Source organism: Gymnodraco acuticeps, unplaced genomic scaffold (genome assembly GCF_902827175.1).
Source record: "Gymnodraco acuticeps unplaced genomic scaffold, fGymAcu1.1, whole genome shotgun sequence".
Classification (NCBI taxonomy): Eukaryota; Metazoa; Chordata; class Actinopteri; order Perciformes; family Bathydraconidae; genus Gymnodraco; species Gymnodraco acuticeps.
This window is the reverse complement of record NW_022990034.1, coordinates 440,389-459,281: the sequence shown is the minus strand read 5'-3', so window position 1 is coordinate 459,281 and position 18,893 is coordinate 440,389. Positions and strand designations below refer to the sequence as shown.

The 18,893-nt window shown below is 39.4% G+C and overlaps 1 protein-coding gene across 1 annotated transcript in view; it reads right to left on the bottom strand.

The window, feature by feature from the left end:
* pth2ra (parathyroid hormone 2 receptor a) overlaps positions 1 to 18,893 on the bottom strand; it is a 147,553-nt gene that overhangs the window by 21,796 nt on the left and 106,864 nt on the right. The window contains exons 9-10 of the mRNA XM_034215067.1: positions 15,744 to 15,810; positions 10,309 to 10,403 (exon numbers count right to left, since the gene is read on the bottom strand). Of these exons, the coding sequence (XP_034070958.1) occupies positions 10,309 to 10,403; positions 15,744 to 15,810 (162 nt within the window). The remainder of the gene's footprint in view (positions 1 to 10,308; positions 10,404 to 15,743; positions 15,811 to 18,893) is intronic.

Here is an 18,893-nt window from a genome sequence, read left to right as displayed (position 1 = left end):
TTTATATGTAAGACAATTTACAACTGGTAGAAAGTTAAGTACTTTTTCTGACCAGATTTTTCTTTAAGACTGTGACTCTTAACACACCAGAGAGCCAAACATACTCACCCCCTTTTCAACGCCCTCCCCCCAGCAGCTCAGGTGTGAAACCCTCATACAGAATGTCAGTCCCTGTGTAAAACTTTTTAGTGACACTCTGCAGATTTGTGTGTAATTCTCTCACAAAAGGAACTGTAAGATACACTTTTTATGTATGCAAAAACTGATAGAGGAGTCGGTATGTTAATGTGGCGACAAATGTTCCCCTTTCTGCTCTGTACACTGTTTCGATGAAACACAGCAGTCTTGATAACTTGACATGACTAACATTACTTTTCTAAAATATATGTTTTTAGAAGCGTTACTTTGATTTCAAGGCTGTGATGGCGAGAGTTTAACAGTCAATGGCATCAAGATGGTGCTCAAGAAGGACATTGTCATCCACCTTATTGATCAAGTGCTCATGCCAGACTCAGGTTAGACTTGCACATTTTCCCCTTATTAATGATTACCCGATTTACTACATATATTGTTTTTCTGTAATCCATATTTTTAATGGTGTTTAAATTCCCTCAAGCTAAACAGGTGATGGAACTGGTTGGAAGTTCCCCGTCAACCTTTGGAGACATGGTGTCTGAGCCAGGCCTTTCTGCTTCCATGCAATCTGCCGCTGAGTACACTTTGCTTGCCCCCTCAACACTGTCTTCAATGGTGAGTAACATACTGGTGATTCAAAAAAAAAAGCACGCCCCTATTTAGTTGATGGCTGAAGACAAAGCCTGGGTCCATTCTCTAGACTCTATTCTAGTCACATTCTGGAATAATTGGTGATATTTAGATTTGTTTTGTATTTACCCCTCATGTGCTGAGTCATTAGTCAATATGTGTAAATGTATGGAGCTTTAGGGAAACTATACATTTATTAGCACACTGCAGAAGCTTTATGCCATGTAACAGCAAGTGTCCACTCCCCCCGAGAACATTCCTGGACTTCACCCAAAGGGAGTAGAGATGATTTGTTTTTGCATTAAGAACGACAGAGAACATTTCTCCAAAATGTCTAACTACTAATTATTGTCGTCTTTCTTGAAACTGACGTGCTTAAATTCTCTGAGAAAGTTACTGAAGGATACACTTTTGTGTATAAAAGCTGAAAAGTAGATAATGAAGTAGATTTCGTTAAGAATCTTTGACAGATTTATGCTTAAATTCTCTGAGAAAGTTACTGAAAGATACACTTTTGTGTATAAAAGCTGACAAAAGTAGATAATGAAGTAGACTTTGTGTCCGTGTGAAACCCCATACAGAATGTCAGTCCCTGTGTTACAACTTTTTAGTGACACTCTGCAGATTTGTGTGTAATTCTCTCACAAAAGGAACTGTAAGATACACTTTTTTATGTATGCAAACGTCTTTCTTGAAACTGACGTGCTGACCGTTTTACAAAACAAGTTATGTTTTCTGCTTTTTCATCCTCTGAATTTAAATGTGTGTGTGTGTGTGTTCCCCCCTCCCCATCGCCCTACCATTTGCCTGCAGAGGATGTCGGGGGGTTTTATGACGTGTCCTAGCTTGTCTTCAGACTGTTTCACCAAACTTTTCACGGCAGAGAATAGCAGAGAGAGAGAGAGAGAGTTAGTGAGATTGACAGTACTTTTAAAAATATATGGTTGTATATTTCTTGTTATTTGCAAGTATTTGTAAGTTACAGTCAATACTGCTGTATACAGGGGCACAGGAAGTGGTTAGGTGGCGGGACCTTGCTCTTTAGAGCTGAGACATTACTTTTAAAATATATGGTTGTATATTTCATGTTATTTGCAAGTATTTGTAAGTTGCAGTCAATACTGCTGTATACAGGCGCACAGGAAGTGACTAGGTGGCAGGGACATTGATCCTATGCATATGTGATTCATTATAAAATTATTATTTTGTAAAACCGTAGGGGGCAGCATTTTATTTTCTCCTTGTTATTTGCAAGTATTTGTAAGTTACAGTCAATACTGCTGTATACAGGGGCACAGGAAGTGGTTAGGTGGCGGGACCTTGCTCTTTAGAGCTGAGACATTACTTTTAAAATATATGGTTGTATATTTCATGTTATTTGCAAGTATTTGTAAGTTGCAGTCAATACTGCTGTGTACAGGCGCACAGGAAGTGACTAGGTGGCGGTGTCTCGCAGATTACACCCATATCAAGACGTTTCTTGGCCATTTCTCTCGACTTGAGAAAATATTGAAGAGTGAGAAAGACGAATGGCTCTTATTTATCTAACCCTAATGGATGAGGGGTGAGTGGTGGGGGGTGTGTGTGTGTGTGTGTGTGTGTGTGTGTGCACGTGTGTGTGTGTGTGTGTGTCCCCTCCCCATCGCCCCACCATTTGTCCCGCAGAGGATGTCTGGGGGTTTTATGGTCCCCACACCTGTCTTGACTGTTCACCAAACTTTTCACGGCAGAGAATAGCAGAGAGCGAGAGAGAGAGAGTTAGTGAGATTGACAGTACTTTTACAAATATATGGTTGTATATTTCTTGTTATTTGCAAGTATTTGTAAGTTACAGTCAATACTGCTGTATACAGGGGCACAGGAAGTGGTTAGGTGGCGGGACCTTGCTCTTTAGAGCTGAGACATTACTTTTAAAATATATGGTTGTATATTTCATGTTATTTGCAAGTATTTGTAAGTTGCAGTCAATACTGCCATTTTAAAAATATTTTTTAATTTTATTTTTGAAAAACCGGAAGTGGGGGCGACCGGTAGGGGCAGCATTTTTATTTTTATCATTTTTAAAATATTTTTTAATTTTATTTTTGAAAAACCGGAAGTGGGGGCGGGACTTCCGGCGGAAGGGGTGGGGCTTATGTAAGGATGGGACTTCCGCTGGAGGGGCGGGACTTCCGGCGGAAGTGGGCGGGGCTTATGGAGGCGGGACTTCCGGTGGAAGGGGGCGGGGCTTAGAGGTGTGACCTGTCACTTTCTATGCATACTAATGAGATTGAAGTGGTATGTGTATAACTACTAACCAATTTTAATTCTGATGCCAATTTCTTACGTTTTTCCCTATAAATAACAAAAATAACCGATAAAAATACAGTTAAAGTACCGGATCGATAAGCATTATCATTAAGAGTAGTAGTACCGTTAAAATAATAACCGATAACGATAACCCATCCCTATGTGCACAGTGATCCTTTCAAGCAATATCTTTGTAAACCAAAAATTTGTCCAATTTTAAACTTTTTAACTTATTTAAATGATCTTTGTGTCAAAGCCAAACTTCCGTCAATAAGTGAAGCTAAAGCTTGCTCCTCCTGAGGAAAAAAAAATACAGTTCTTAATTTTCTTCTTTTAATTTATGGCGACCATCTGGCTTGTATTTAACAGCAGCTCGGGGCATGCAATCAACCTGACAGGAGTGGACAGTTCTGATTTAAAAAGCAGTGTTTTATTTCAGTTAAAATAATGATTTATCAACTGGGAATAGAGTGCTGGGAATGTAGGGAGTCATGTGTAAAGTCCATGGAAATGTCAACAACTCAAGAAAAAAAAAAAATCCCCTCAAAAAGGTTATCATCTTTTTTGGAGAGCAATTGTGACGAGAATATCTGCATAATGAACTACTACTACTTGAAAGGAGAGTATACGTATGCATTCATTGAACATATCGCTCCCATCCAGCAAGTACTATTCTCACCAGCCCTTTGGACAAGAGCGGGAACCGTCACTTTCAGGTGTGACAGTAATACTCTGTGGGAGCTCAAACTGTCACATGCATGTGAATTTCAATTTACAATTAGCATAATACACACTGTCAGTTCTAATCAAAAAACAATATTTCATCCTCGCTTCTTTTAAAATGCAAAAAACATTTTAATAATACAGAAGAAAAACAAATTACACTAGATAGGATTTGTATTCATGGTCATTTTGGTTTACAGGGCTGAAAAAGCTCAAACCAACAAGGTGATCTGTTTATTTAAACATTACTGGATTAGCTGCTCATTATGAAATAAAGGATAAACAAGGTTCAATTTAGGTCAAATACAAAGTAATATAATGCAATCGGAATGCAATTTTCTATTTGCTAAATTGCTTCTCTTTAGCAATGACAGTTTTGGAAATTGCTTCCGCAGAATCCCTGTAAACAGTGTTGAAGGCTTCTGATTAATATTCATCTGAACGGATTGAGTTTGGGTCACTAAGGTTTTTATCACAGTATGATGGGGTCTAATCTCCAAAATGTATATTACCCCTTGTTCATACTGTCACGATTTTAGTTTTGTCTGTCTAGTCAGGGTTTTTTTTAAAAGTCTGTTCTCCCTGTGTCTGGTCTTCCTTCCTGTGTCTGATTGTCTCATTGTGTTCACCTGTTGCCCTTGTGTTTCTGCCTCCCCTGCCCAGCTGTGTCTTGTCCCGTGATTACCCTTCTGTGTATTTAGACACCATTTACATGGGAACGTTTGCGTTTACGCACCGTATGCGTTTTCAAAAAAGTCTTCCGTTCACACGCATTCGGCTCAATTTACGTGTCCATTCACCAGAGACCGCTCGACCCGCTGGAAACGCTGTAGTACATATGCCTGGCCTGTAAGTGGCGCTGCTGCCGCCACAAAATACACCAAAAGCAGCGAAGAAGACCCCGGCGCATGGTTGCTATGGTTGCGCTTCTGTTTATTCTCCGCGGTGGAAGGCGTGTGCTCCTGCTGTAAATCTCCCCGTTAGTCCACCAGCAGTTGAAAAATACCCACCTCTCTGCCTCTTCCAAGGGACGAGGGAACCATGCGGCAGAGTTTCCGTTAAAAAGGGGTTTCGCCGGTCAACATGTCCGTTAAAGTTTAAATCTTCCGGACAAAATTAGAAAAGTGCTGGTCAGAGATCTTCTTTGTTATTTATTGAGCTTTAAAACAAATTGATAACGACTCTATATAATAATATAAGAATAATAAACGGAGCCTCTCTTTTCCTCCCCCTCTTCTGACAGCCCAGCAGCTGATCTCTGAGCAGGAGACGTGGGGAGAGGGAGATGTGGGGAGAGGGAGGCGGGGCTGTCATCGTTATCAGAAAATGATCTGTCACGCCCTAGCTCAAGGACGGACAAAGGAAGGAGACCACTCATGATTCATCCAATTGAAGTGCATTTATTTAAAGAAACTAAATTAACTATGAAGTCAGTTAATCAGTAATGTGTGGGTGTGTGAACATGCATCAGTATATAAAGAAAGAACAAACAAACCAAGGTCCAGTAGAGCCAAGCAACCCAAGAGGAGAGAAAGACTGACTGCTCAGGCACCCATACTTGTAGCTGAGCAGTCAACCAAAATCAGGTGTCAGCAATCTCTCCTGATTTGGGGGAGTGGCTAACCAGGGACCTGAGTCTAAGGCCTAGGGGCAGTCACACCTCCCCCCTTAAGATTGAGGTAGCACCTCAGATCCTGAAATAAAACAAGAACATTAGACACAACATTTTCTTCCAATTCATAAATCCGAGTAACACGTTTCAGAGCACATACAAACTGCATTATAAGCCTATCAAAAGTGATACTAGGCAAATAAGGAACTATGACAAAAAGTACATGAGGTGACTACCGAAATTTGCAAAAAATCCGCAATCATTACAGCCTAACCCCAGGAAAAACAACTACTGCTGCTTAGTGGACGAAACAGGGAATGCCTGTACGGCCAAGAATGGGACGAAGCGCCCCTTGTCTGCCCCATCTTACCCAAAGAGGTTACTGTAGCTCTCTTTCACATACTTCCGTGTGTTACAAATGTTGCACTCTGACCTTCTAGCCCAATTGACATTGCCACATGTTTTGCACTTCCAATCATTTACACTGAAGAGACCCCTGCTCTTCCCAGCCAGAGTTTTCCAACTATCTGTTCCTCCATCTTTCATCATCATCTGTGCCCTCATGGTTTTCTTCCTGCCACATCTGTAACAACTGCTTCTTCTAGCAAAGTTCATCATTCCACACTTATCCGGACAAAACCAATCCTCGCCTCTAACATGAAAACTCTTTTCTGCAATGTTTATTTTGTTACCCCTGAATGGCTTTGCATGATCTGGCCAAACACTACCACCTGCCAGGTCATTTCCCAAAATGATGTCCACTCCAGTTACGGGGAACTCTGAACGAACACCAACCTCCACTTCTCTCTGGACCAAATCACAGGACAGAAACAGTTTATGCTCAGGCACAGAAATGCTTTGCAGACCAATCCCTCTAACTGGAACACAGCACCCCATGTCTGAATCTGGAGAAAAAGGCAAGATGGCCTCCCTCACAAAGGTATTCAAAGCGCCTGAGTCCCTCAAAATCCTGACTTGAACTTTCTTCTCACTCCCAACTAGAGTTACAAAACTGTCAGACATAAACGAAGCATAACCCGACTCAACCTCTGAGATATCAATTGCCTTACCCTGCATTTGCAATGGAGCCAAGACTTCTGTTTCACGAACTCTGGGATTATGAATAGTTGTAGCCAAACCAACTGATATCACATGAAAATTGTTGCTTTTCCCCTCTAGCAAAGGACATTCTTTTTTCCAATGACCCTGTTGATGGCAATAATGACACATTTGCATTGCTTGTGCCATTAGGATGCTGTGCAAACTTTGGGGACAAAGATCCTGCTTTTTGAGATTCATTCCTTTCATAACGCTCACCAAAGATGCGCCTATGCGTCAACACATACTCATCAGCCAGTACTGCTGCCTCCCAAGGACATGTGACTTTATGTTCATTAATATAGGTTGCAATGTTCTCAGGGACCGACTGTTTCAACTGCTCCAGAATGATTAAATCACATAACTGATCAAAGGTTTTTACCCCAGAAGCAGAGTACCAGGCTTGAAATGCAAGATCAAATCCCATGCAAATTCCACATGTGTTTTGTTACCACTCTTTCGCCAGTCTCTAAAACGTTGGCGGTACGCTTCAGGCACCAACTCATAAGCCTTCAAAACAGACGATTTCACCGTATCATAATCTTTACAGGCGTCAGAAGATAAAGCGGAGTAGGCTTCTTGTGCTTTACCTGTAAACACACACTGCAACATTAAAGTTCTGTCCTCATCAGGCCAGCCCCTTGAATCAGCAACACGCTCAAACAGACAAAAAAAAGTCTCTATATCATTTTCATTAAACTTTGGCAACAGTAAATTACTTGCAACATCAAAGCGTGAACTTACAACTTCCTCATTCAATGCCGATGCAGACATTTTACCTGCCCTAATCAAAGCCCATTTTTGCAGTTCCAAATCCAGTTTCATTTGTTCCTTTTTGTATTTGATTTGTTCCACCTCTTTTTCAAGAATCAACAATTCTTTCTGTTGTTCAAATGTTAAGCCAGACACATAATTAGTGACAATGCTCTTACCTCCCCTGTCCATCAGTACCGCACAGTCTAGCAAATGAGCCTTTATAACACTTTTAAGGGTTTCCTTTGTTTGTTTGGAATCAACATCAACAGAGTAATAATGAGCAATCTTCACCAACTGCTCCTTTGTACATTGCTCCAACAACTCATCCGAGGGACACTGAACACAATCTTCCACAATGTTAGCCATATCAAACCACAAAAATCTAGCAACCTAGATAATCAAATTGAGGTAACATACACCAAACCTTTACACTATGCAACTAGTGGCAACAACAACAACTGGTGACTCCCCATGCTCAACTAACTAATTAGAGTAAGTCCCTTATCTGACTAAACTCGTACCTAGTCTTCGTACAGATACTTGTGGCGGGTATTTATTCACTGAAACCCAGTGGTACTGGAAAGCAACTGTATACACAGCGACCCCACAAGAAACCATGGACGTGATCCCGAGACAACTGCTCTGGCCACTTTCTCTGTCACACTAAACCCAACCCCCGACAACAGACTCTATTAGAACCTGCTGCTTGGCCTCACAGAGGAGAACACCAGTCACATGCAACACCAAACATTTAGCATATTTACCTCAAAGAAAACTGGCCCAAACTAGATTATAATAAAGCTCTCCAAAACAACTACATCCATGTGTGATACTCCAACCTAAATTAGCACAGAAAATAAATTCATACCAACAAAATGTATGTCAATTTTACTTTTGACGAGCCCCCATGTCACGCCCTAGTCCAAGGACGGACAAAGGAAGGAGACCACTCATGATTCATCCAATTGAAGTGCATTTATTTAAAGAAACTAAATTAACTATGAAGTCAGTTAATCAGTAATGTGTGGGTGTGTGAACATGCATCAGTATATAAAGAAAGCACAAACAAACCAAGGTCCAGTAGAGCCAAGCAACCCAAGAGGAGAGAAAGACTGACTGCTCAGGCACTCATACTTGTAGCTGAGCAGTCAACCAAAATCAGGTGTCAGCAATCTCTCCTGATTTGGGGGAGTGGCTAACCAGGGACCTGAGTCTAAGGCCTAGGGGCCTTCACAGATCGTATAGAGGCGATTACACGGAGCTGTTTGGCCCCCCCAGAGCGTTCTGTTTGCAGATCTATCCACCTTGGGACCCGTTATCGTTTGCAGGGTCCGTTTCTATCGTTTTGTTATGGCCTCGTGTACGCAAGAGAAACTATGCGGATACAACCCGTATCGTCCTTGTGTAAACGGGGTCTTAGTCTTGTCTTCCCCTGTGCTCCACGTCGGATCGTTGTCTTTCCTCACCCTCCATGTTTGTCATGTTCCAGGTTGGTTTTTGTCCTCATGCTACGTGTTTTGTCTTGTTTGCCATGTCAACAGCTTTTATTAATTAAAGCTCGCTTTAGTTTGAAACCCGCTTCTTCATAAACTGCATTGAGTCCTGATATTCCCCTTTCCTGACACATACATTACATTACATTGCATGTAGCTGACGCTTTTATCCAAAGCGACTTACAATAAGTGAATTCGACCAACAAGATACAAACTTGAAGAAAATAGAATCATATAAGTACATCAGGTTTCATAGAGCAAAAACATTTCAAGTGCTACTCAACTGGCTATAGATAAGCCAGTCCTTTGTTAGTAAGTGCTTTGTTAGTCATTTTATCGCGACTCAAGTGGAGTCGAAAGAGATGAGTTTTCAGTCTGCGCTGCTGTCCTGATGTCAATGGGGAGCTCATTCCACCATTTTAAATATGTTATCAAACTAACAAACTAAGTCTCTCCTGATTGAATTACATTTACCATCTTAGTCATAAACTCAACATTACTGATGATTATTTACTCCACGATATTTCCCACTTTAGTAAATGCTCTTTTGCATTGTGTCAAAAAAAGCTTTGTCAACTCAACACCTATAATGTGTCACCAAGTGTCTTTCTATGTACATTTAGGTACCCTTACATTGACAGTTTGATTATTCTTTATACATGAAATGTGTTGTATTCATACATACATTCATCTTCCAGCAAGGTTTCCAATTTACTGCACCCGATCACTATAATTGATTCTGACATGTAGTCTGCTCATTTACACAGAGCGACCCTGCATGTGGCATCCAGTATAGTGCTTCTCATAGAAAAAAACTCTGTAATTATAATCTTTTTATCTGACACATCGATGCCAGCATCAGCATGGAGAATAATGGTGATAATTGCAGATTTGAAATGCTAGAACATATTTTGTGTGTTTATATGTGCGCATATTTAACCTATGTTGTGAGGACATGAATTTGATAATACACTGACATTGTGGGGACTTCCTTACTTGCAGGACAAAATGCAAGTTACCACAACATAAATCATTAGGGTTTAGTGCCGGGTTAAGCAAAGTAGTGGATAAGGTTAGGGTTAGTCCGTTTGTGTGTTTATTTACTCATTTTGCATTAGCTCTGCATGTGTACTGTATGCAAAATGTGTATGTGGAGAAAAATGTATAATAATGTTAAAACAAGGTGGTCTGCAAATAAGGTAACGACAAAGTTTGTGCAAGAGTGCAAATTCACTTACATCCCTTTTGTAAATATGAACAGAATACATTTAAAAAACGTATTCTACAAACAAGCAACAATCAAGGGCAATAATCAAGGGCTACAACGTAAACATTAAGACATCGCTAAGCAACTGATATGTGTAACTTTGTCACCCTGGTCCCTGCTCCCCAACAGCATCCCCTTGCACAAATATATGGACATCATCATGCAAAGCCTAAATTAGTGAAAATTAAATGTATGACATGTTAATTTAGCACAAATCAAATGCTACAACTTTGGTAATTGTGGTTAATTAATCTCAACTTAATCTGCATGCTGGTTCCTTTACATACATTCAGTTGAGTGCAAACCTGTACTGTTTCCTGGTGTCGTATCTCCCTGCGTTTGTCTCTCGAATTTTAGTGGCCAAAACCCGTACGATGTTCACAAACAAGATTAAATTGAGCTGAAACAGAAGAACAGATATAGAAAGCTCTTCATTTATACAGCATATGTAAGTTTTCTTAAGTACTATAATCATAGGCGGATTTTGCGGGGGGGCAGGGGGGGCATTACCCCCTAGTGGCTGAAATATGTTACAGCATTACTACTTCTAAAACTGTTCCAATACAAATATTTCGTATATCAATATTTTTAATAGATGTAATATAATGATTGTTACAATACAAATCTGAATAATATCATGTTTTGTTTGAAATAATTTCATTTTTGAGCAGTCGCATGTTGTGACGTGTGTGTGTGTGATGTGTGTGTGACTGACGTATGAGGTTAAGAACACAAGTTCCCTCGCTTTTTTTACATACAAGTGATTCAGCTATTGTATTACAATAAGATATGCGGCGATTTTTAAAACGTCCAATTTCTGGGACGTTTAAGGCGTCTACTTCTGCACTAAGTAGGACACTGGTTAATAATATTGTAGCGTGTTCAAGTAACCAAGGGATATAGTAGTTATCACATAAGTAAGATGTGCACAGTTATGATAAGTTTTACAGATGTAATGCACTGTTGTTGGGGGGAGAGACCGCCCCTTCCATATGAATGTGTGTGTACGGCGGGCATAAGGCGTGCATGAGGCGTGCATGACGAGACGAGTTGTGTTCGTATGTGGAAAAGTCATACTCAGTGCGGTGAACGCTGGTTTTATTGCTTCTGTATCCGTAGCACCCCACGCAATAGTTGAGACTGTGTACTGACGTCAGTAAAAAAGGTTTGCCCCCCCAAGCGCAAATGTCAAACTCCGCCTATGACTATAACTGTTATTCTTGAAAACAAATAATTTGGTATTGTTAATATTAATTTAAGAACATCTACGTTTTCAATCGTAGATCCAAGCATACACAATATATGTATGATTCATTTCATATTCACAAAAACATTATATTACTATAATTGTACGATATTAGATACACAAACATCACACTACATTATCATAATGCTATCAACTTGTGAATAACATAGGTTCACATCTATTTTGGAGATTGTCCAATGATCACTTGTTTGTTAGTATCACGCGACTAGATTGACAACTAGATTAACATATCAATGATTTATATATTTACTTCTGCTTTATATTGCAGTAAAAATAACTATAACTATACTACGGTAAATAACTTTCTAAGAAATAATCACCTATTTTCAAGTCAATTCCAGTCTTAGATGGCTACACTTTGATTTTTGTGAACAATGGTAGCTAACAATCTTATGAGGTGGACCCACGCCCCGAAGTGACCTATTGTGGTTTTTTGTGGAGTCACTTACATTTTCCAAGTACCAAAAACAAACTATTTTATTTTAACAAACTTTATTGAGGCTGAATCAAAGTGATTTTCAATATGCAAATTGAGGCTTCCATTGGCCCCAGAATATATCTATCATAATTTCAATCCTTTGTTGGATGTGAGTATAGTATCAATTACAGCTTCCGATTAAACATGATGCCAGGAACAACAGAATCCAAACCAAAAATAGAATTATTTTATGAATTTGTCTACAATCTACGAAAATGCATTTAGCTCCTTATAGTTTTATAGTCAGTTCTTAAACACTTTCTTCTATATCCTTCATTACATGTACTTTGGTGGTTTTAAATGATTGCCTTATACATTTGAATAAGAAAGTGCTTTTTGAACCTGAAGACCCAGAAAATATTTGAATATGTGTTAGAATGAAACAGTAACACTGTTAACTCACATACAGACTTGCAATTGCTTTCCAAATATATGTCATTGCAGTAGTTGATTACTCTTACTGCAATATGATCACATTTGACAAAATCAAACCATGCACACGACAGACAGAACTTATCTGATGCATGTTCAATTTCTATACATTTGACTATGTGACAGATTCCCGGCATTTCATATACTAATGTATTCATTTATTTTGTATTGCCTGTCTCTCTTGGGTGATGTGAACCAGAAAAAGAGATGTAAACATCACGCTGTCTATCACTTGTAAATTCATGTTTTGTCCTTTCAATGTGTCTCCACATATTTTCTTGCAGGCTATTCACAGAATAGCAACCAAGAACATACTGTTGGTGCTACCAAGCAGTGATGCACAAGCAAAGTTTATACCAGACTTTGTGTGAAAAATAGCATCAATCTCCACCATTGTCCAACTTGCATGGATGTAAAGGTTCTGTGTTGATTAGCTAGGCAGTAAAATATTTAAATCTTCAAACCTCAAACCCATGATTCTTGTCTTCTCTTATCTAAAGAAATACATCAAGTAATGGAAGTCTGAACTGTGAAAGTGAACTTTGGGCCAACCGCTGTCCTTGGTAGGTTCTTATGTTGAATAGTGTTAAATATTTACAAAGATTTGCTTTTTTATTTTTGCTGTGGATAAGCTGATAACACAATTGAGAAAAAACGTGTCTTGCGGTAAAAAGTGTATGGTTTAGTAGTAGATTACTTTTTTACTCAAGACTTTTGATGACTTTGCTTTTAATATATAATTATTGCTAAAGGATCTGCTGGAGAGATATTGCAGTGCAAGCTCCAACAAACTTCTATATCTTATAATCTTTTACCCAGGTTTACAAATAAGGTGCCACATATCTAACAGTGGTTTTCTTCTTCCGCCTTTATACCCCAGATGTGTCCCTATATGGGAAGATCACATCAGATTCCCATTAAACCTGAGGGAGACATGTAAGCTTGAACCTTGTCTGGAGCGTTGATTGTCAATCTAACATTTTTGAAGGGATATTTCAATCTGGAACAAGTGGACCAGCTGAGTAGCTGACTGTGGTTAAAAAAACAATCTGTGGTTATTATCTGGTGGTGAGCTCAATTCCTGAGTTGTTAAATTATTTCAGGATAACAACCGTCAGATATTAGAATTCCATTTCCTACAGTACCTCGTTCTACTTTACACAGACACAGAAATATTTCTGAAATGTAATTGACTGCCTAGGTGTATGAGAATTGTGAATTTAATCTGTGTATAGCATGTGGTCTTATTTATGCAGGTTGACAATTTCTCCGGAGAATATATGCCAGATAAAGAAATGCCATCTCATTAGAATCTGCAGGAGATCTTCTCAAGCATCTTAACTCAATCGCCAGAACATGGCTTTTTTTAAACTCATTTTCAATGGTTTGGTCTTTAATTCACTCTGCATCAACACAGTTTATTTAAGTTTGATTTTCTTTAATTTCAATGCTAATAGAATAAATGCTCTGATACAGGACTGTAATCACTAGCTTCTCAAGATTACAAACCCCCGCTTTAAGGCAAGAGTGTATTGTACATTTTCTGAAATGTGATGTTGAAATGGGCAAATTAGGCAATGTCTTGTTAAATATGTGCTATAATGTTTACAGAATAGAAAGCTGATTATTTGATAAAGCCTGGTTTAAAATGCTTGTTACTTTTGTTGACCTATTAGAGGCAACGGTTTTTACAGAAGGAATGTAAGATATAGACCTCATGAAAGACGAAGACCTCATGAAAGACGACACAGGAAGTGAGGATACCCGGCCCGGAGGAAGCCCGGGGTCCCCTTCTGGAGCCAGGCCCAGAAGGAGGACTCGTCGGCGAGCGTCTGGTGTCCGGGCTTGCCACGGAGCTCGGCCGGGCACAGCCCGAAAAGGCAACGTGGGCAACACCTCCGCTTCTCCGTCCCGTGGGCCCACCACCTACTGTACGGGAAACAGCGATGGGGTCGGATGCGCTGCCAGAAGGGTGGCAGTGAAAGCAGAGGGTCTCGACGGACCAGACCCGGGCGACAGAAGCTGGCTTTGGGGACGTGGAACGTCACTTCTCTGGGGGGGAAGGAGCCGGAGCTTGTGCGGGAGCTGGAGCGTTACCAGTTGGATCTGGTTGGGCACAGCGTCGGCTCTGGAACCTTACTTCTGGATAGGGGTTGGACTCTATTCTTCTCCGGAGTTGCTCAAGGTGTGAGGCGCCGGGCGGGTGTTGGGATACTCACAAGTCCCCGGTTGAGTGCTTCGTTGTTGGAGTTTTCAAAAAGGGGGATCAGAGGGTGTGTGCCAATTACAGAGGCATCATACTACTCAGCCTCCCCGGGAAAGTTTACTCTAAGGTACTCGAAAGGAGGGTCAGGCCGATTGTCGAACCTCAGATTGAGGAGGAACAATGTGGATTCCGTCCTGGTCGTGGAACGACGGATTAGCTTTTTACTGGATCCTGAGTGAACACTTTAATGTGAGGAAATAGTGTGTCGAAGACAAATGGCATTTGAATTTTAAAGATGCTTCACCACTCTTCCATCACATTTCAGTAATGCTGAGTGCAAAAAATCAGGTCAAAACACATTAAGCAACACTACAAATCGTTGCAATACATGAAAGCTGACGGTTAGCAATTTATAGGAAATGAACGGGTCTCAGGTACTTAGGGTTATTATACACAATTAAATATAATCTTTCGATTGAGTATTGTTATCAGCAAAGCAGGCAGCTTTTAACTAGGATATTTCACGCTCCAATAAAATGTTGTAGCATGGAGAAAATTCCAAACAATTCCTAAAACGTGTAGCTGCAGTGATAATGATTAACAACTACTTCTCAATTATCAGAATGCTGTGCCAGGCCTTCTACTGATGCACCTTAATCATTCATACTAGTTATTTAATTGAGTGAGCTTACTTTGATCATTAAACATAAGCTTATACAAGTCATAAAAGGCTGTTATATGGGTTTTTGTGGCAATGTTCTTTTTAGTGTAGGGTTAGGGTTAGTATAACCATGTACATACCTCCATGTTTGCTTAGAATACAGTGTAGTGTTTTTGAGTAAGGAAAGGACTTTTATTTCGAAGTGTGATGTTGTCACAAGCTTTAAACACTTGTATTTTTACTTACTGGGGTCATTAAACATAGGCTAATTCTGGTAATAGACAGCACTGATTCTTCTAAGTTTTGACTGTTACCATTTGTTTATGAAGAATTTGAATGGGATTGGGCAAGGGCTAGGGTTAGGATTAGTACAATCATGTAAATACCTCAACCTTTTCTTTTGAATGAAAAAGGGAGATTTGTTCAAATTGTAATGTTTTCACAAGCTTTTTAAACTAGTATTTGAATGTATGCTTACTGTGGTCATAATCATAAGCCAATACAAGTTGTATTACTTTTTTGACAGTTACCCTTTGTTTATGTTTTAAGTATTGGATATGCAAGGGTAGGTTTAGTATTACCATGTACATACCTCAATCTTTGCTGTATTCCTTAAATTAGACATGCATAAACAAAACGGCCCCAAATGTAGGATCAGTTACATACACAAAGCATGGATAACAACAAAGCTCTTACCCCAATGGCTGTGAGGATGGGAACCTGGTAGATCCACTTAATATGACCAGCGCTGAACTCCCAACACCTGCAAATGATACAGTTACAGAGGAGAGGAGAAGAGAAGGTAGGATATAGTAGGAAAAATAAGAGACGGAAGAACAAAGGACATGCCATACTGGAGGAGCAGAGAAAAAGCAGACAGGCTGAGCAGTGAAATAGTACTAAATAAATAGTAGCAGAGAAGAGGACACAAACAGTGGCAGAAATAGATGGAAATTGAAGATGGGGATCAAAAAACAGGAGTGCCCTTACATAATGGTAAAGAAGACAAATACTGAATGGCAAATGCAAAAGGGATCAGAAAAACATAAATAACGGTAACATTGTATGTTTTGCAGCTAATTGTTGAGGTTCCTGGAAATGTTTTCGTTCTCCCTTTTCATCTTATTTTCCTTTGTTTTCCATAATGAATGTTCATTTTATTTCCCTTTCCATTTATAATTGAACCTTTTATGTGAGTCTTACTGTATATGTACTCTAAGCATTATGGCTTCTTATAATTGCTGTTGCCTCTGTAGTAGAGTAAACATGCTATACCTTTTTCTTTTTTTATCCTTTCTTTATTTAAAATTATTATAAACATTATATCAAATGTGCTTTGCTATAATGTGTTTTACCCTGGCATTCTCTCCATATGCGAACGCGCATCATCACACAAACATATAGCTTCCCACATTGCATCTCTTGCAGGGGATTATGCAAATACAATTATACAGTTGTGCAAATATGTATTGAGCTGAATCCAAGAGTGTGTACTTTGCATGTTGAGCAAACATGGTCTCTAGACATACATTCCCAAGGTCTTGAAGGGGAAATGATAGGAAAGTACAGTTGCAGTGCGTCAAACAGAGAATTGGAAGAGTGAAACAATGTCAACTTTGACTGTTCTTCTATGAAAGGCTAAAAAAAACACATTAAAGACAATTAATCTGTTATTTTGTAACTGCTTTTTTGCTTTTCCATATATACACACAATCATAAGCGTTTCAAAATCAAATGTCCTTTCTTTTTTTAAATGTACTTGTTTGTTGTTGTTTTTATTATATATGTTTTTATCTTGGTTTCTCTATAACATTTTAATATTTTAGACAGATGCTTCATACAAGCCCAGTGGGTTCTTTTGGGGTATTTTTGCACTGAATATTAATTTTGTTATCTGTCATTTTTAAATCATGCAAAACAATAACATAAGAACCATAATAAATAACTTCACCAATGTATTTAGTGGGAATGCTGATACAGCATTCCCACTAAATACGCACGAAATTCTTTATTATTCCGCCGGGTTATTTTGGCTAACTGTTCCTTCATTCTTTCACTCAGAAACCTCATTCCAACTTTACAATGTTACACATCTTTCTGATATTATTCATATTAAACAACTTTTAAATCAGACTCATACTTTTAGAGATATTAAACATTGTTCAGACCTTGGTAAAGAGGCCTTCTTCAGATTTTAACATTAGTGTGTATTGCGCAGCTCGTTAAGGCTAGACTGCGTGATGTCACAGCTAGAGTGGAGGACAGCTTGAAATTCGCCTTCATATATTTTTTTAAACCTGCCATAATTCCCAAACCCTACACACCTGAGACATAATCTTTCATGAGAAACGTAGTAAAACATCTCGTAGCTTGAAAAATGAAAATAAATTAGAAACCTTTGATCTCTGGACACCTCGTTAGCTCAAATATAAAAACCTGTGTCATGGAACACGATGTCATAACTCCAACTGACATGCTCAGAGCAGCAGACTTCCGATTACATTACATGTTACTTGTTAGACGCTTTTATCCAAAGCGACTTACATACTCAATACTGTGGACAATCCCCACAGGAGCAATTTGGGGTGAAGTGTCTTGCCCAGGGACACAATGACATGCTGACTGCAGTGGGACTCGAACTTTCTACCCCCTGATTCGAAGTCAAGCACACTATCCACTGAGCCACAGCCTCCCAACCCCTCAGATAATGGTTAATGGTCTAGCCTTCAACATGTATATGTGCCATTCGTGAGTTTTCCTCAAAAGCTGTTGCAACGCATCCCTCGCCATAAAAGACAATGTCGCTATAACTACTATGAAAATGTTCAAAAAGTGCTCAAACTTCACATGTGTGCTAACAGTCCAGCCGTGAAGACATTTATTTGACAGTTTTAAGATTTCTTCAAATGCCGTTGCCATCGCAAGCAACACAATGCTCACTATGAAACACGGTTTTCTCACAACTTCAGTTAAAATGCTCGAAATGGCCCAAAACTTCACAGGTTAGGTAACGATGCAGCCATCAACACATCTAAGCGTATTATGGGGTGTCATCAAATGCTGTTGCCATGCCATGGTTAACTGTGACTGTCCCTGATTATTTGGTAATAATTTCCCTTTCCACAATTTGCAAAATGAGTTGATTGGAGAGGTATTGAGACCACCTGCTGTGCACAGTGTAGGGATTGGTTCAAATTAATAATTTAACCAATCCCCTTCAGGCCAATCATGATTTGACAACAGCCTTCCCTCAGGGCTTAAGAGAGTTGGGTAATTACACCCCCTGGCAATTAACTTTTTTTTACTTAATGTCTTCTAAAGACTTAGCTTAAAGTAGCCTTTCCAACAGTTCTCAAGCAAGACAAAGTGGGTGATAATTTTCATATGAATTCAGCTGTCATTGTATTGCTCATGTTCAAGTAAAGTGGCTCATGTAGAGAATCAGAGCAAAAATATTTCTTTCAATATTTGAACAAGAGTGAGTGTAGACCCTTTGCAAAACAGTAAGGGCTGTACAAAGTAAAGGGCACATGGAAAGCACACGATAAGTGAATCCACCTCTCTGAGCCAATTGAATTAAATGGGTTGTTGATTGGTGTTTGCTTCACCCTTCCCCCCCCGTTTAATGAAAAGCTGGCCAGTATCTTTTCCAGAATCCTGCTGACAAATGATATGAATAAACCCACAAACAGAACCCAACTTTGCAGAGATAATTCAACGACAAAAATCTAAAAATACCTACATAATCAAAACATAGATACTGTCAGGGTTGGGGAAAAATAGGACCCAAATGCAGAATGAGGAGGGAAGCAGGTTTCAAAATGAAACAAAAGGCGAGCTTTATTT